Below are 13,510 nucleotides of genomic sequence, written 5' to 3'. Positions count from 1 at the left end.
CATTTAGAATTAATTTGTCTTAAAATATCATGATAATCTTGTTTGATAGAAGTGTTTTTGCCATTTAGTTTCCATAACAATACTTCCACTGTGGTCCACTGTATATTCTATGGACTAATAAATGTCAAAGTAATTCTGATATGGATCAGACCACACAAACAAGAAATCGTGGTTTTGCATGTTGATTTGGGGGTGATGTGGGAGGCATTTTTGCTAGGCAGCAGATTAACTTTGACAGGATTAAAGTTTCTGGCCAAGTTGCTTGACAGAGCAGATTTACACTTCAACTTGTTTTTCAGGAAGGATGTGAATGTAGATGAGATGAATGACAATTTTTCAAATTGTCAAAGGAAATAGGAACAAAAAAAAACAACAAACAACAACATTAATAATAATAATAATAATAATAATAATAATAATAATAATAATAATAATAATAATAATAATAATAATAATAATAATAATAGGGGGGAGTGGTGGCTCCAGCGGTTAAGGTGCTGGGTTGCCGATCGGAAGGTCTGGGGTTCGAGCCCCGGTATCGCCAGGCTGCCACTCTTGGGCCCTTGAGCAAGGCCCTTAACCCTCTATGCTCCGGGGGTCCCTTATGAGGGAAATATCAAGGTCCGTGACGTCGGAGTGACGTGGGGCCACCTTCCCGTGGGCTCACCACCTGCAGGAGGGACCATAAGGGACGGTGCTGTGAGGATTGGGCAGCAGTCAAAGGCGGGGGCCTGCTTAGACTGCTGCCCCCGCGACCCGAATAACGGATAAGTGGGAAAAAATGAATGAATAATAATAATGTCCCTTTGAGATATTTTACAAGTTTTTGTCTGTATAACGCTGCTGGTGATTGGTTTTGTCTGAAAACTGTACTAGAGGAGAAATAATAAGGGAAAATATTCAGTCTGACATACAAAAGATAACCTGAAAATGTCTTCATAAAAATTTACCCCCAGTTAAATAACAGTTTGAATTTAGAAATATAAAATACTGCCACAATCTTTTTTTTTTTTTTAGTTTGGATTAACAAAAATTACAAACAGCAAGTAGCAAATACATGCGTGCATGAGAAGGAGATTCAGTAAAGGAGGCACTACAGCACACGCTGTACAGAACACACACACACACACACACACACACACACACACACACACACACAGGACTCTGTCCAAATTTATACAATAAATACAACAAAATAAATAACTTATTCTCTTAACTATGAGACTTAGTGTTTTATCAATTTGACCTAGAAAACCCTATATCCTTCCCATTATGGGTCAAAAGTGACGCCTATAAGTGTCACCAAAAAGTGACACAACAATAATAATAATAATAATAATAATAATAATAATAATAATAATAATAATAATAATAAGCAAAACCAGAACACTAATGTGCTTCATGTATATCTAACTCACGAGTAAAAAAAAAAACATAAAAAAAAGCAACCTATTTCTCCAGCTCTTTTTTTCCACTTTTTTTGCTGTTTATTCTGTAACTGGATATAATAAAACATTTTTACCTTGTGGAGCCATTAAACTCAGCTGGAGGCGGAGAATGAGGACAGCTAAGTCCATTAAATTGAGTCTGAAGCTGCTCCTCATTGCTTTCTCCTTTCACTCTTCATGCGCTCCTGTAACTCTCACACACAGTGTAGGTATAGAGTTAGAAAATGATGGTTTGGCATTGTTCCTGTTCCCGCGAAAAACGAACTGATTACAAAATAAACCAGTGGATGTATTTTCCGACGTCAGGACGATCAGGTCTGGCGCGCAGGGGCTTCAAATGAATCACGGCGAGCCGTTTTGTGCGCGCGACTCCGCCTTCATTTTGTTCAGTCACTGACGAGTTTCAGGCGTTTGGAGAAACAGAACAGTGTTAGTGCGCTGTGTGAAAAGTCGTACCTCCTCGGGGCTGTTTTGGCTCTATTCCCTGAAACCAGACCCTGAGCAATGACAATAAACATGTTAGTACAGACCATTTCTCTTTAAATTTGTTCAGTCACCTTTAGCATTGTTTGACAGCTGAAAGGGATTTCATTATGACTAAAAATGGTCAGTATAAAGGAGCTCATGGAAGTCTACCAGTGCACATGGAGCATCTCAGAACACTGGCAGCTCCTGGAATGTCAGAAATAGCATGTGCATCCAAGGCCTGGGAGAAGTTCACAACCTGAGGACCTGTGCTCCATGCTTCAAAATGCTCCATGTGCACTGGTAGACTTCCATGAGCTCCTTTATACTGACCATTTTTAGTCATAATGGAATCCCTTTCAGACAATGCTAAAGATTACTGAACAAATTTAAAGAGAAATGGTTTAAGAGGTCAATAAACTTATTTATTCATTATTAGCTATCTCATCAGGGCAAAGACAAAAGTGACACACTTGAGAAAGAGAGAGACATTCCAGGGCAAAAACTGCAAGTAAATTACTGTGCACAGGTTTTAGGCTAATGTGAAGAAATGTAAAATAAGAATGCTTTTAAAAAAATATACATTTTTTTTGTAAATGTTTACTTTTAGCAATTTACAAAGTACAAAGTGAGTAAACAGAAGAAAATTCTAAATTAAATCTATATTTTGTGTGACTACCCTTTGGCTTAGCATGAGTTCTTGCACTTGCATACTTTGTACGCTCGCACAATTTCAAGGAATTTGAAGGATCTGAGTTAAGTCTATGATTAACGAATTATACCAAGCAGGTGCTAATGATTATCATTTTCATATGTAGATTGAAACACACTCCTTAAATCACCCAGATTTAAGGAGGCTTAAATCTGGGTGAGGAACAGCTTAACTCTGCTATTAAGATGAGGTTGTGGAAAACAGTTCTGTGTCACAGGTCGTACACCATGGCAAGACTTGAGCATAGCAACAAGTACAGCAATGAAATTTCAAAGCAGAGTGGGGTTTTAGAATGTGCTGTTCAATTTGTTTTAAAAAAGCCCAAACAAATGGGCAATTCTGAGGGCCATAGACACAGTGGTCGGCCAAGAAACGTAATAGAGAAGATGAAAGACACATCATGCTTACTTCCCTTCGACTTTGGAATATGTCCAGCAGTGCCATCAGCACTGGAAACCAGTTTGACCCAAGTACACCCATCTATTGTCAGAAATCTAGCCAGAAGTGGACTTCATAGAAGGATTGTGGCCAAGAAGCCATACCTACAAGTGAAAACAAAGGCTAAGCATGAAGCATGAACTATGCACAAAAAGAATTTCAGGAATTTCATAAAATGCCAATGTTCAAAAATACAGGCAGATACTTATCCATCAAATTAGTTTAAATCAGAAGGTGCAAAGCTTCTTCAAAAAATGTGCAAGTGTACCTAGAAAAATGTATGCTGTTTTGCAGGCAAAGGATGTTCACACCAAATAATGATTTAATTTTTAATTTCTCAGCTGTTCATTTACTTTCCATTTTGTTAATTGTTGAAAAAAAGACCTTATAAGCATATTTTACAGCATTTTTCACATCTGCTTAAAATACAATACTGTATATTTCCAGTGTCTGTCTGTCTTTCTACATTATCATAAATAAAATATAAATTAATTTTTGTCATTTAATGATCTTAAATTGATGGATAATTCACTATTCCAATGATTAATGTCTGTTTCAATTAATAATTGTATTTAATAATTACAATAATAAAAAAGACAAAATAAACTAGAATTAAAATGTTAATAGTTTGAGTCTATTTCATTTAAACCCTGTGGTACTTAAAGTGGGGTCTGGGTACACTCAGGGGTAATAAAGAGAAGAGACCAGTGATTTATTTATTTGTTTGTTTGTTTGAAACTTTCTTACAGTAGACATCAACCCATGATTGGTTCACAGTTTACTTTGATGTGTTTTGAATTTGCACTACTATGACAGATATCTTCGTTTTACATAGACGGCATTGCATCATGAAAAATGAATAAAATTTACTTGCCATTGTTCTCTCTCTCTGACATTATTTGAAGTTTTTTCAGTGCAAATGCCTTCTGAGCTTTTAAGTCTTCTGTCAGGGATTTTAAACTCCTTCATAGCATAATGCTGCTGCATTGTAGCCCAACCTTGATGGCTAACCAATACTTTTTGTTTTAGCTTTTTGTCGTGTCTGTCAGCACCTCCTGTGGATACATCCTTGCAGCAACAAAAAAGGAAACAGTTTAAAAGCCCTGACTGAAAATGGCCTTAAAGCCCAAAAGGCAGATAGTACCAAAGCCCCAGGAATGTATCTAAAGGCCCAGTTCATTCCATATGAAAATCTTACAAAGCATCACAAAAAGCAAATTTCTTTTAATTAATGCGACTAATTAATGGAACTATATTCAACCCGAGGTGATTGCACCCATTGTTAAAATCGGGCTCAATGGGTGATTGCTATACTATACTATACTATACTATACTATACTATACTATACTATACTATACTATACTATATATACAGTTGGTATGTAGTAAAGTATGGTAATCTCATTTGTGTGGAAGTGAACTTGCAGACAGATTCTGCCTACTTTTAGGGACAGAAAGGGACTAAAAACCCAGAAAAGGAAAGCTAAAAAAAGGCCATGAAGTGGAGAAACAGGAAGCCCCCCCACCCACACACAGCCCCCCCAAGATGGCACAGAATTATTGGGAAAAAAAAAGCCACTGCATCATGATCCCTAAAGTGTTGATGGACACAATATTGATCCATTCCTTTGGGATCAATTATACAAAAAATGTTTGCCAAAGACAAGCCAATGAACACTTCTGTCACTGGTGGAAACAGATAATGCTGATAAAGAGCTGGCTTTGATCCAGTCACCACCTGCAAAGCAAATGGCCCAAATGGCATCCCCCTTGAGTATGTTCAAGGACATCTTTAATCTGTTTTTCACTCTGTCTACATTGTGCCTGTTCCTAAAACCATCAAGGTAACATGTCTGAATGACTGACTACCTGTAACACTCATTTTATTTATCAACAAATGCTTTGAGGAGCATGTCAGAAACCTCATCTGCTCTATGTTTCCTACAAGATTAGACCCTCTGCAATTTGCTTATGATCATTACAAATCTGGAGATGAGGCTAATTCCCCCCATGAAAGAGGAACATATATTAATGAATGCTGTTTGCAGATGCCAGTACATATTCACCACTAACCCTTAGCACAGGTGCAAATGTATACAATTTGAAACATTTCTTGATCCAGAGCAACATACATTTTGAGAAGTTGAGGGTTATGAGCCTTGCTCAAGGAACAAGAAGTGTCATTTTGGTATTTGATCTCACAACCTTTGATCAAAAGTCCAATTTCTTAACTACTGTGCAACCAATTCCCACCCCAATGATGTATGCTTAGTCCTCTACTCTACTCTCTGTACAACTATTACCGTGTACCGTGCTCACTGTCAAGTCTTTTTTTAAATAGATTTTTTTTATATATATATATATATATATATATATATATATATATATATATATATATATATATATATATATATATATATATACAGCTTAAACAGTTAAATGTGTAACAGCAAAAAAGAGATTGACCTAATCCTTATTTTGTTATAACACAAAACCTCCTTGAAAATAGTCAACGTCTAAGATCAAAAAAATTCCTCATGTTGCAAGTGGAATAATATGAAAGAAATAAATCATACAATCCAAGCAATATAATATTATTTAATTAAATTGTCTTTTTGCTACACTCTTCTTCTTCTTATTTCGACTTCTCCCATTAGGGTTCGCCACAGCGGATCATCCGTCTCCATACCTCCCCTGTCCTTTACATCTGCCTCTTTCAAACCAACTACCTGCATGTCTTCCCACACCACATCCATAAACCTCCTCCTTGGCCTTCCTCTTTTCCTCCTTTCTGGCAGCTCCATCCTCAGCATTCTTCTACGGATATACCAAATGTCTCTCCTCTGTACATGTCCAAATCATCTCAATCTCGCCTCCCTCACCTTGTCTCAAAAACATATACATATATATCAGAATCAGAATCAGAATCAGAATCAGGTTTGTTGGCCAAGTGTGTTGACACACACAAGGAATTTGGTTCTAGCTGTTAGTGACTCTCAAAAGTACAGACATAAATTAAACCTATACAAGACAAAACAGACAAGACAAGACAAGAACAGACTATACAAGACAATACAAGACAATACAGACAATGTGAGACAGTATAGACAGTGTGGTTATTAAATAGGGATACAGATCAGTAATGTGCATAAAGTGTGAGAGTGCATGGTAGTCCAAATGACAGTATTGTGTGTCAGGTATGATAGAGAGTTTACTATAAAACTTTGTACAGTATATAGCAGCCATAGTGTGTGCACCATTTACAGATAATGTGATGACTGACAGTTATGCGCAGTACTTATAGATATGAGCAGGGAATATAATTATGGTCAGTTGTTAGTGAGGGTGATTGCTTGGGGAAAGAAACTGTTCCTGTGTCTGGCAGTTTTGGTGAACAAAGTTCTGTAGCGCCTGCCAGAAGGGAGGAGCTGGAAGATGTTGTGACCAGGGTGTGAAGGGTCATTAATGATTTTTTCTGCCCGGTTTCTGGGTTTTGTTTGGTACAAGTCCTGGAGAGTGGGCAGAGGAACACCAATTATTTTTTTCTGCTGTTTTAACAGTTTTCTGCAGTATGTTTCTGTCCTGTTTTGTTGCTGCTCCAAACCAGATGGTGATTGATGAGCACAGGACAGATTCAATGACTGCAGTGTAGAATTGCATCAACAGCTCCTGTGGCAGACTGTACTTCCTTAACTGGCGTAGAATGTACATCCTCTGCTGGGCCTTTTTCAGAATCGAGTTTATGTTGCATTCCAATTTTGGGAAATGGTAGTGCCCAGAAACTTAAAGTTCTCCACAGATGACACAGGGATGTTGGATATTGTGAGGGGAAGTGGTGTTGAAGGGTGTTTCCTAAAGTCCACTATCATCTCCACAGTTTTGAGTGTGTTTAGCTCAAGGTTGTTCTGACTGCACCATAACACCAACTGCTTCACCTCCTGCTCATATGCAGACTCGTCACCATCTTGGATGAGACCGATGAGCTTGGTGTCATCTGCAAATTTTAGGAGTTTGACAGTTGAGTCACTTGATATGCAGTCATTTGTATAAAGGGAGAATAGCAGTGGGGAAAGGACACATCCCTGAGGAGCACCAGTGCTGACTGTCCGAATACTGGAGGTAACATCTCCCAGTCTCACCTGTTGTTTTCTGCCTGTCAGGAAGCTGGTGATCCATTGACAGGTGGCAGGGTGTATAGTGAGGTTTAGGAGTTTGGACTGGAGAATACCTGGAAATATTGTATTAAAAGCCGAACTAAAGTCAACAAACAGAATCCGGGCATATGTTCCTGGGCAGTCAAGGTGTTGTAGAATGTAGTTTAGCCCCATGTTGACTGCGTCATCTGTTTGCTCGATATGCAAACTGTAGGGGATCCAGCAGCTGTTCTGTCACCTTCTTTAGATGGGCCAATACCAGCTTTTCAAAGGTCTTCATGACGACAGATGTCAGAGCGACAGGCCTGTAGTCATTCAGTCCAGTAATGGAGGGTTTCTTGGGGACCGGGATGATTGTGGAAAGCTTAAAGCAGGAGGGGACCTCACACAGCTCCAGTGATCTGTTGAAGATAGAGGTGAAGATGGGAGCTAGTTGGTCAGCACATGCTTTGAGACAGGAGGGGGAGACACCGTCTGGGCCGGGGGCTTTCCTTGTCTTCTGTCTCTGAAAGAGCCGATACACATCCTCTTCACAAATCGTGAGCGCAACTTGAGTGCTGGGAGGAGTTGTAAGAGGGGTTCCCAGAGGTGTGATGGTGGCAGACATTGGGCTGGGTTGGATGAGAGGTGTGAAGATATTGTTCTCAAACCTGCAGTAGAAAGTGTTGAGGTCGTCAGCCAGGTCTTTGTTTGCTTCAGTGGGGATGGGTGGTCTCCTGTAGTTTGTGATATCTTGCAGGCCTTTCCACACTGATGCAGGGTTGTTAGCTGAAAACATGCTTTTCAGCTTTTCAGAGTAGCATCTTTTGGCTATTCTGATCTCTTTTGTCAGTTGATTCCTGGCCTGCTTGTACAGTGCTTTGTTCTCCCCTCTGTAGGCATCTTCCTTGGCATGTCAAAGTTTTTTTCAGTTTGGCTGTGAACCATGGCTTGTTGTTACTGAACTTGCAGAAGGTTTTGGTTGGCACACACATGTCTTCACAAAAACTGATGTGGAATGTCACTGTGTCAGTCAGCTCATCCAGGCTGTCAGTCCCAGCCTCAAAGACACTCCAATCAGTGCAGTCAAAGCAGTCTTGTAGTTCCTGCTTTGCCTCACTGGTCCATCTTTTCACTTTTTTGACTACAGGCTTAACAGATTTTAGTTTCTGCCTGTATGTTGGAATAAGATGAACCAAGCAGTGATCAGAGTTCCCTAAAGCTGCCCGGGGTACAGAGCGATATGCATCCTTAAGAACGGTGTCGCAATGATCCAGTGTGTTTTTCTCTCTTGTCGGACAGTTAATATGTTGCCTGTATTTTGGAAGTTCAAGTGTTAGTTTTGCTCTGTTAAAGTCTCCAAGGATAATAAAAAGAGAATCCGGAGGTTTTTGCTCCAAGCCGGATATTTGGTTTGCCAGGTTTTGCAGTGCATCACTCACGTTGGCCTGCGGTGGGATGTAAACTCCGGTCAGAATGAATGAGGAAAATTCCCGCAGTGAGTAAAACGGTTTACAGTTTATTACCAGTGATTCCAAGTTTGGGCTGCAGTATTTATCCAGCACTGTGACATCTGTACACCAACGTTTGTTAATGTAAAAGCAGATTCCGCCGCCTTTCGTTTTGCCCGATAGCTCCGTTACGCGATCCGCTCGGTGTAAGTGGAAGCCCGAGAGAAGTAATCCGCTGTCCAGGATTGAGTGACTGAGCCAAGTTTCAGTAAAACAGAGTGCAGCGGAGCATGCAAAATCTTTGCTTGTTCCGGTGAGAAGAGTTAGTTCGTCCATTTTGTTCGGCAGTGAGCGGAGGTTTGCCAGGTGAATTGATGGGAGCGCAGTTCTAAATCCCCTCTGTCGTAGCTTCACTAGCGCGCCGGCGCGCTTCCCCCGCCGGCGTCTCCTCCATGTGCAATAGAGAGTAGCTGCTGCTCCAACTATGATCTCCAAAAAACTTTCCGGGTTTGTAAAAACTGGTGAAAAAGTGTCTGGAGTGAACTGCCCGATGTTAAGCAGTTCATCTTTAGTGTAAGTTATTAGGATAGGGTAACTTAACACACAGACAATAAACAAAAAGAAAGAAAGTACTAGAGAGAGTCGTGCCGAGGCTGCCATCTGCGGCGCCATCTTGACTAGACCCTTGACTAGACATCTTGACTATATATATATATATATATATATATATATACGCTCCCTGAGATCTCAAAACTCTGGGCTTCTAGTAGTTCCTAGAATGACAAAGTCCACGAAAGGTGGTAGAGCATTTTCACATTTAGCTCCCAAAATTTGGAATAGTCTTCCTGACAGTGTTTGGGGTTCAGACACACTCTCCCAGTTTAAGTGCAGATTAAAAACATATCTTTTTAGCAAAGCCTACACTTAACATACGTCTCACATCATAACCTTGTGCTCCCAGAACATCTGATCACATCCACATTATCAACTTGTGCTGTTAATATCATGAACAGCAGCTACGCTAATTGCTCTCCACTGCTTCTCTTTCTCTCCCCATCCCGAGGCTTCCTGAGGTTTGGCCAGTTTCAGTCATGTCCCACCTCGTGAAGATTATAGACTTAAAAAAAGTAGATGCCGAACTCACAAACATCCTGAACCATCTAGAGACGTGCCAGTGCCATTTGGATCCCACTACATGTGTGGAGTTTTGACATTGGACCTCCTCGAGTGTTTAAAGGCTCTGGCATGGAGAAGCTGTTGCTGGATCTGTGATGATCACAAATGTTGAATCTTTAGTATCTCCTACTTTTATACCAAAGACTGTAGAAAGAACATTTACTTATAATCTTATACTCCAGTACTCATGTTAGTTCTCACTCTCCAGTGTTCTGTATTGTTGAAAAATTTATGATCAAACTCTTGATGTCACCCAAATGAGAATGGGTTCCCCCTTTTTGAGTCTGGTTCCTCTCAAGGTTTCTTCCCCATAACATCTAGGGGAGTTTTTCTTTCCCATAGTCGCCACGACTTGCTCATCAGGGATAAATGCACACCATTCACCTTGACTGTTGATTTCTGTAAAGCTGCTTTAAAACAATGTCTGTTGTGAAAAGCGCTATAGAAATAAACTTGACTTGACTTGACTTGATATATATATATATATATATATATATATATATATATATATATATATATATATATATATATATATATACACACACAGTGGAACCCCTCTTATCTCGACCTCGGTTAACTCGACAACCCTATTAAGTCGACGTTTTTGAAGTGGAACCGCCAAATTCTCGCTTTGTCTATGCATTTTTTATCGGTTATGTCGACTTTTTTATGTCGCCGAACCCTAATATCTCGAGCACAAGGGGGGAAAAATTTGCCATTTAACGTCGGTTATCTCGATCGGCGCTGTGCAGCCGCAGAAGAACTCGCGAAAGTAGCGGAAAAATCAAGCCTTACAGATGCTACAGGTGTTGTATTGTATACTGGTGAATCTCTGCTGTTAGTTAGTGCACATATGCATTTTGTTGTTAAATGTTATGCAAAGAACGGGAGGCGAAAGCCGCGCTTGGTAGACAAAAAGCATAGAATTAACAGCGGTTCAACAACATATACCAACAATAACGGACGGTAAGAGTGTGGAAGTTTAAATAGGAGCTGGTGATGATGCTAAACGAGCACCATATGTGCGCGATTGAAGCTGGGAGCTTCAGAGAAAGCGGCCGAGAAAGCACCTGCCACGCCGAAGGGGGCGCCGAAGGGGGCGTGGCAGGTGGATTCCTGACAGTTAACAAACATGTACTGTATGTGTTTTTATAGCATGCCTTCATCAAATAAATCGCGGCAACGCTGTTGTGTAAAAAAAACCTCCAAAAACACATGCATGCACATTCTCATTTATAATCGCACATCATGTACATAAAGAAATTTCAAGCACGTTAATATATTGCCGCCATATTGATTTTCGTTTATCTCGATCATCGGTTATCTCGATGCTTTTTGACAAACCCCTAGGACATCGGCATAACCGGGTTCCACTGTATATATATATATATATATATATATATATATATATATATATATATATATATATATATATATATATATATATATACACACTCACTGGCCACTTTAATAGGTACACCTTACTAGTACCCGGTTTGACCCCCTTTTACCTTCAGAACTGCCTTAATCCTTTGTGGCATAGATAAAAAGGTACTGGAAACATTCCTCAGAGATTGCTCATACTGACATGATAGCATCACGCAGTTGCTGCAGATTTGTCAGCTGCACATCCATGACATCCGCATCTGGTGACTCTGGAGTGGCATTTGAGTACAGTAAACTCATTGTCATGTTCAAGAAACCAGTCTGAGATGATCCACGCTTTATGACATGGCACGTTATCCTGCTGGAAGTAGCCATCAGAAGATGGGTACACTGTGGTCATAAAGGGATGGACATGGTCAGCAACAATACTCAGGTAGGCTGTTGCATTGAGACGATGCTTAATTGGTACTAATGGGACCAAAGTGTGCCAAGAAAATATCCCCCACACCATTACACCACCACCACCACCACCAGCCTGAACCATTGATACAAGGCAGGATGGATCCATGCTTTCATGTTGTTGACGCCAAATTCTGACCCTACCTTCCGAATGTCTCGGCAAAAATTGAGACTCATCAGACCAGGCAACGTTTTCCCAAACTTCTATTGTCCAATTTTAGTGAGCCTGTGTGAATTGTGGCCTCAGTTTCCTGTTCTTAGCTGTCAGGAGTGGCACCCGGTGTGGTCTTCTGCTGCTGTAGCCCATCCGCCTCAAGGTTCGACGTGTTGTTCGTTCAGAGGTGCTCTTCTGCATACCTCGGTTGAAACGAGTGGTTATTTGAGTTACTGTTGCCTTTCTATCAGCTCAAACCAGTCTGGCCATTCTCCTCTGACCTCTAGCATCAACAAGGCATTTGCACCCACAGAAATGCCGCTCACTGGATATTTTCTCTTTTTTGGACTATTCTCTGTAAACCCTAGAGATGGTTGTGCGTGAAAATCCCAGTAGATCAGCAAATGTGTGTGTGTGTGTGTGTGTGTGTGTGTGTGTGTGTGTGTGTGTGTGTGTGTGTGTGTGTGTGTGTGTGTATATGTATATGTATATGTATATATACACACCTTCTCATTCAAAGAGTTTTCTTTATTTTCATGACTATGAAAATTGTAGAGTCACACTAAAGGCATCAAGGGCTATTTGACCAAGAATGAGAGTGATGGGGTGCTGCACCAGATCACCTGGCCTCCACAGTCACCGGACCTGAACCCAATCGAGATGGTTTAGGGGTGAGCTGGACCACAGAGTGAAGGCAAAAGGGCCAACAAGTGCCAAGCATCTCTCGGGGAACTTCTTCAAGACTGTTGGAAGACCATTTCAGGTGACTACCTCTTGAAGCTCATCAAGAGAATGTCAAGAGTGTGCAAAGCAGTAATCAAAGCAAAAGGTGGCTACTTTGAAGAACCTAGAATATGACATTTTTCAGTTGTTTCACACTTTTTTGTTATGTATATAATTCCATATATAATTCCACATGTGTTAATTCATAGTTTTGATGCCTTTAGTGTGAATCTACAATTTTCATAGTCATGAAAATAAAAAAAAAATCTTTGAATGAGAAGGTGTGTATAATATATATATTAAAGACTAAAAGTCATACAGAATCAAGATTGCTGATGAAGGTTGTTATTCAAGCTCATGAACAATAAGGTGTACTTAGTATTCCACACATGGTTTCTCCATTTCAGCTGAATTTTTATAAAAAAGAAATAATGACACAGTGTTTAATGTACCGGTAATATGTTTCTCCAAAGCATTTCCATTATGTATGTTGGCATCCATCATGTCTTACCTATTCCAGTAGCCTCGAGTGTCAAGTTCTGTGTACATGGGGTCTGGTACTTTAGATGAGATGTGCCCTTTAACTTTGCAGGCACATAGTTTGTTCTCATCAGAACTACATTGCTTGTCTTTGGTTCTTCACGATTTTCACCAGAATGGCTGTGGTGGAAATGTGTAGGCTTTCCAGTGAAAGTATTTTTTTTTAAACAGCCACATGCAATACTGTGTTTTACAGAATCGTGTGAAACTATACAGAGAGTGGCATTTCTGTGCATGGTAATGTGCTCTTGATGAGAGAATGGCCAGACTGGTCCAAACTGGTGGTCTACATTTACATTACAGGTAGTCTACAATCAAATAACCCTAATTACCATTCAATTATCATTCACCTGTGATAAGCTTCAGACAGATGAACTACAACAGCAGAAGACTACATGAAGTTTCACACCAATCAGATAAGAACT

General features: G+C 40.1%; 1 protein-coding gene and 1 long non-coding RNA gene across 3 annotated transcripts in view; one reads left to right on the top strand and one right to left on the bottom strand.

Moving 5' to 3' along the window:
* Window positions 1–2,367, bottom strand: part of rxfp2a (relaxin family peptide receptor 2a) — a 95,288-nt gene extending 92,921 nt beyond the window's left edge. Inside the window, exon 1 of one of the 2 annotated variants that reach the window (XM_083569102.1) lies at window positions 1,523–2,367. In XM_083569102.1, the coding sequence (XP_083425228.1) occupies window positions 1,523–1,604 (82 nt within the window). In that variant the 5' untranslated portion in view covers window positions 1,605–2,367. The remainder of the gene's footprint in view (window positions 1–1,522) is intronic. The other variant, XM_083569103.1, reaches the window with a different exon arrangement.
* Window positions 1–12,153, top strand: part of LOC310741423 — a 207,216-nt gene extending 195,063 nt beyond the window's left edge. Inside the window, exons 2-3 of the long non-coding RNA XR_014537942.1 lie at window positions 11,702–12,009; window positions 12,041–12,153. This is a non-coding gene — a long non-coding RNA (uncharacterized lncRNA). The remainder of the gene's footprint in view (window positions 1–11,701; window positions 12,010–12,040) is intronic.
* Window positions 12,154–13,510: the final 1,357 nt, after the last annotated feature.

Source organism: Silurus aristotelis (assembly GCF_946808225.1).
Source record: "Silurus aristotelis genome assembly, chromosome: 18".
Lineage (NCBI taxonomy): Eukaryota > Metazoa > Chordata > Actinopteri > Siluriformes > Siluridae > Silurus > Silurus aristotelis.
This window is presented reverse-complemented; position numbering and strand designations above follow the sequence as displayed.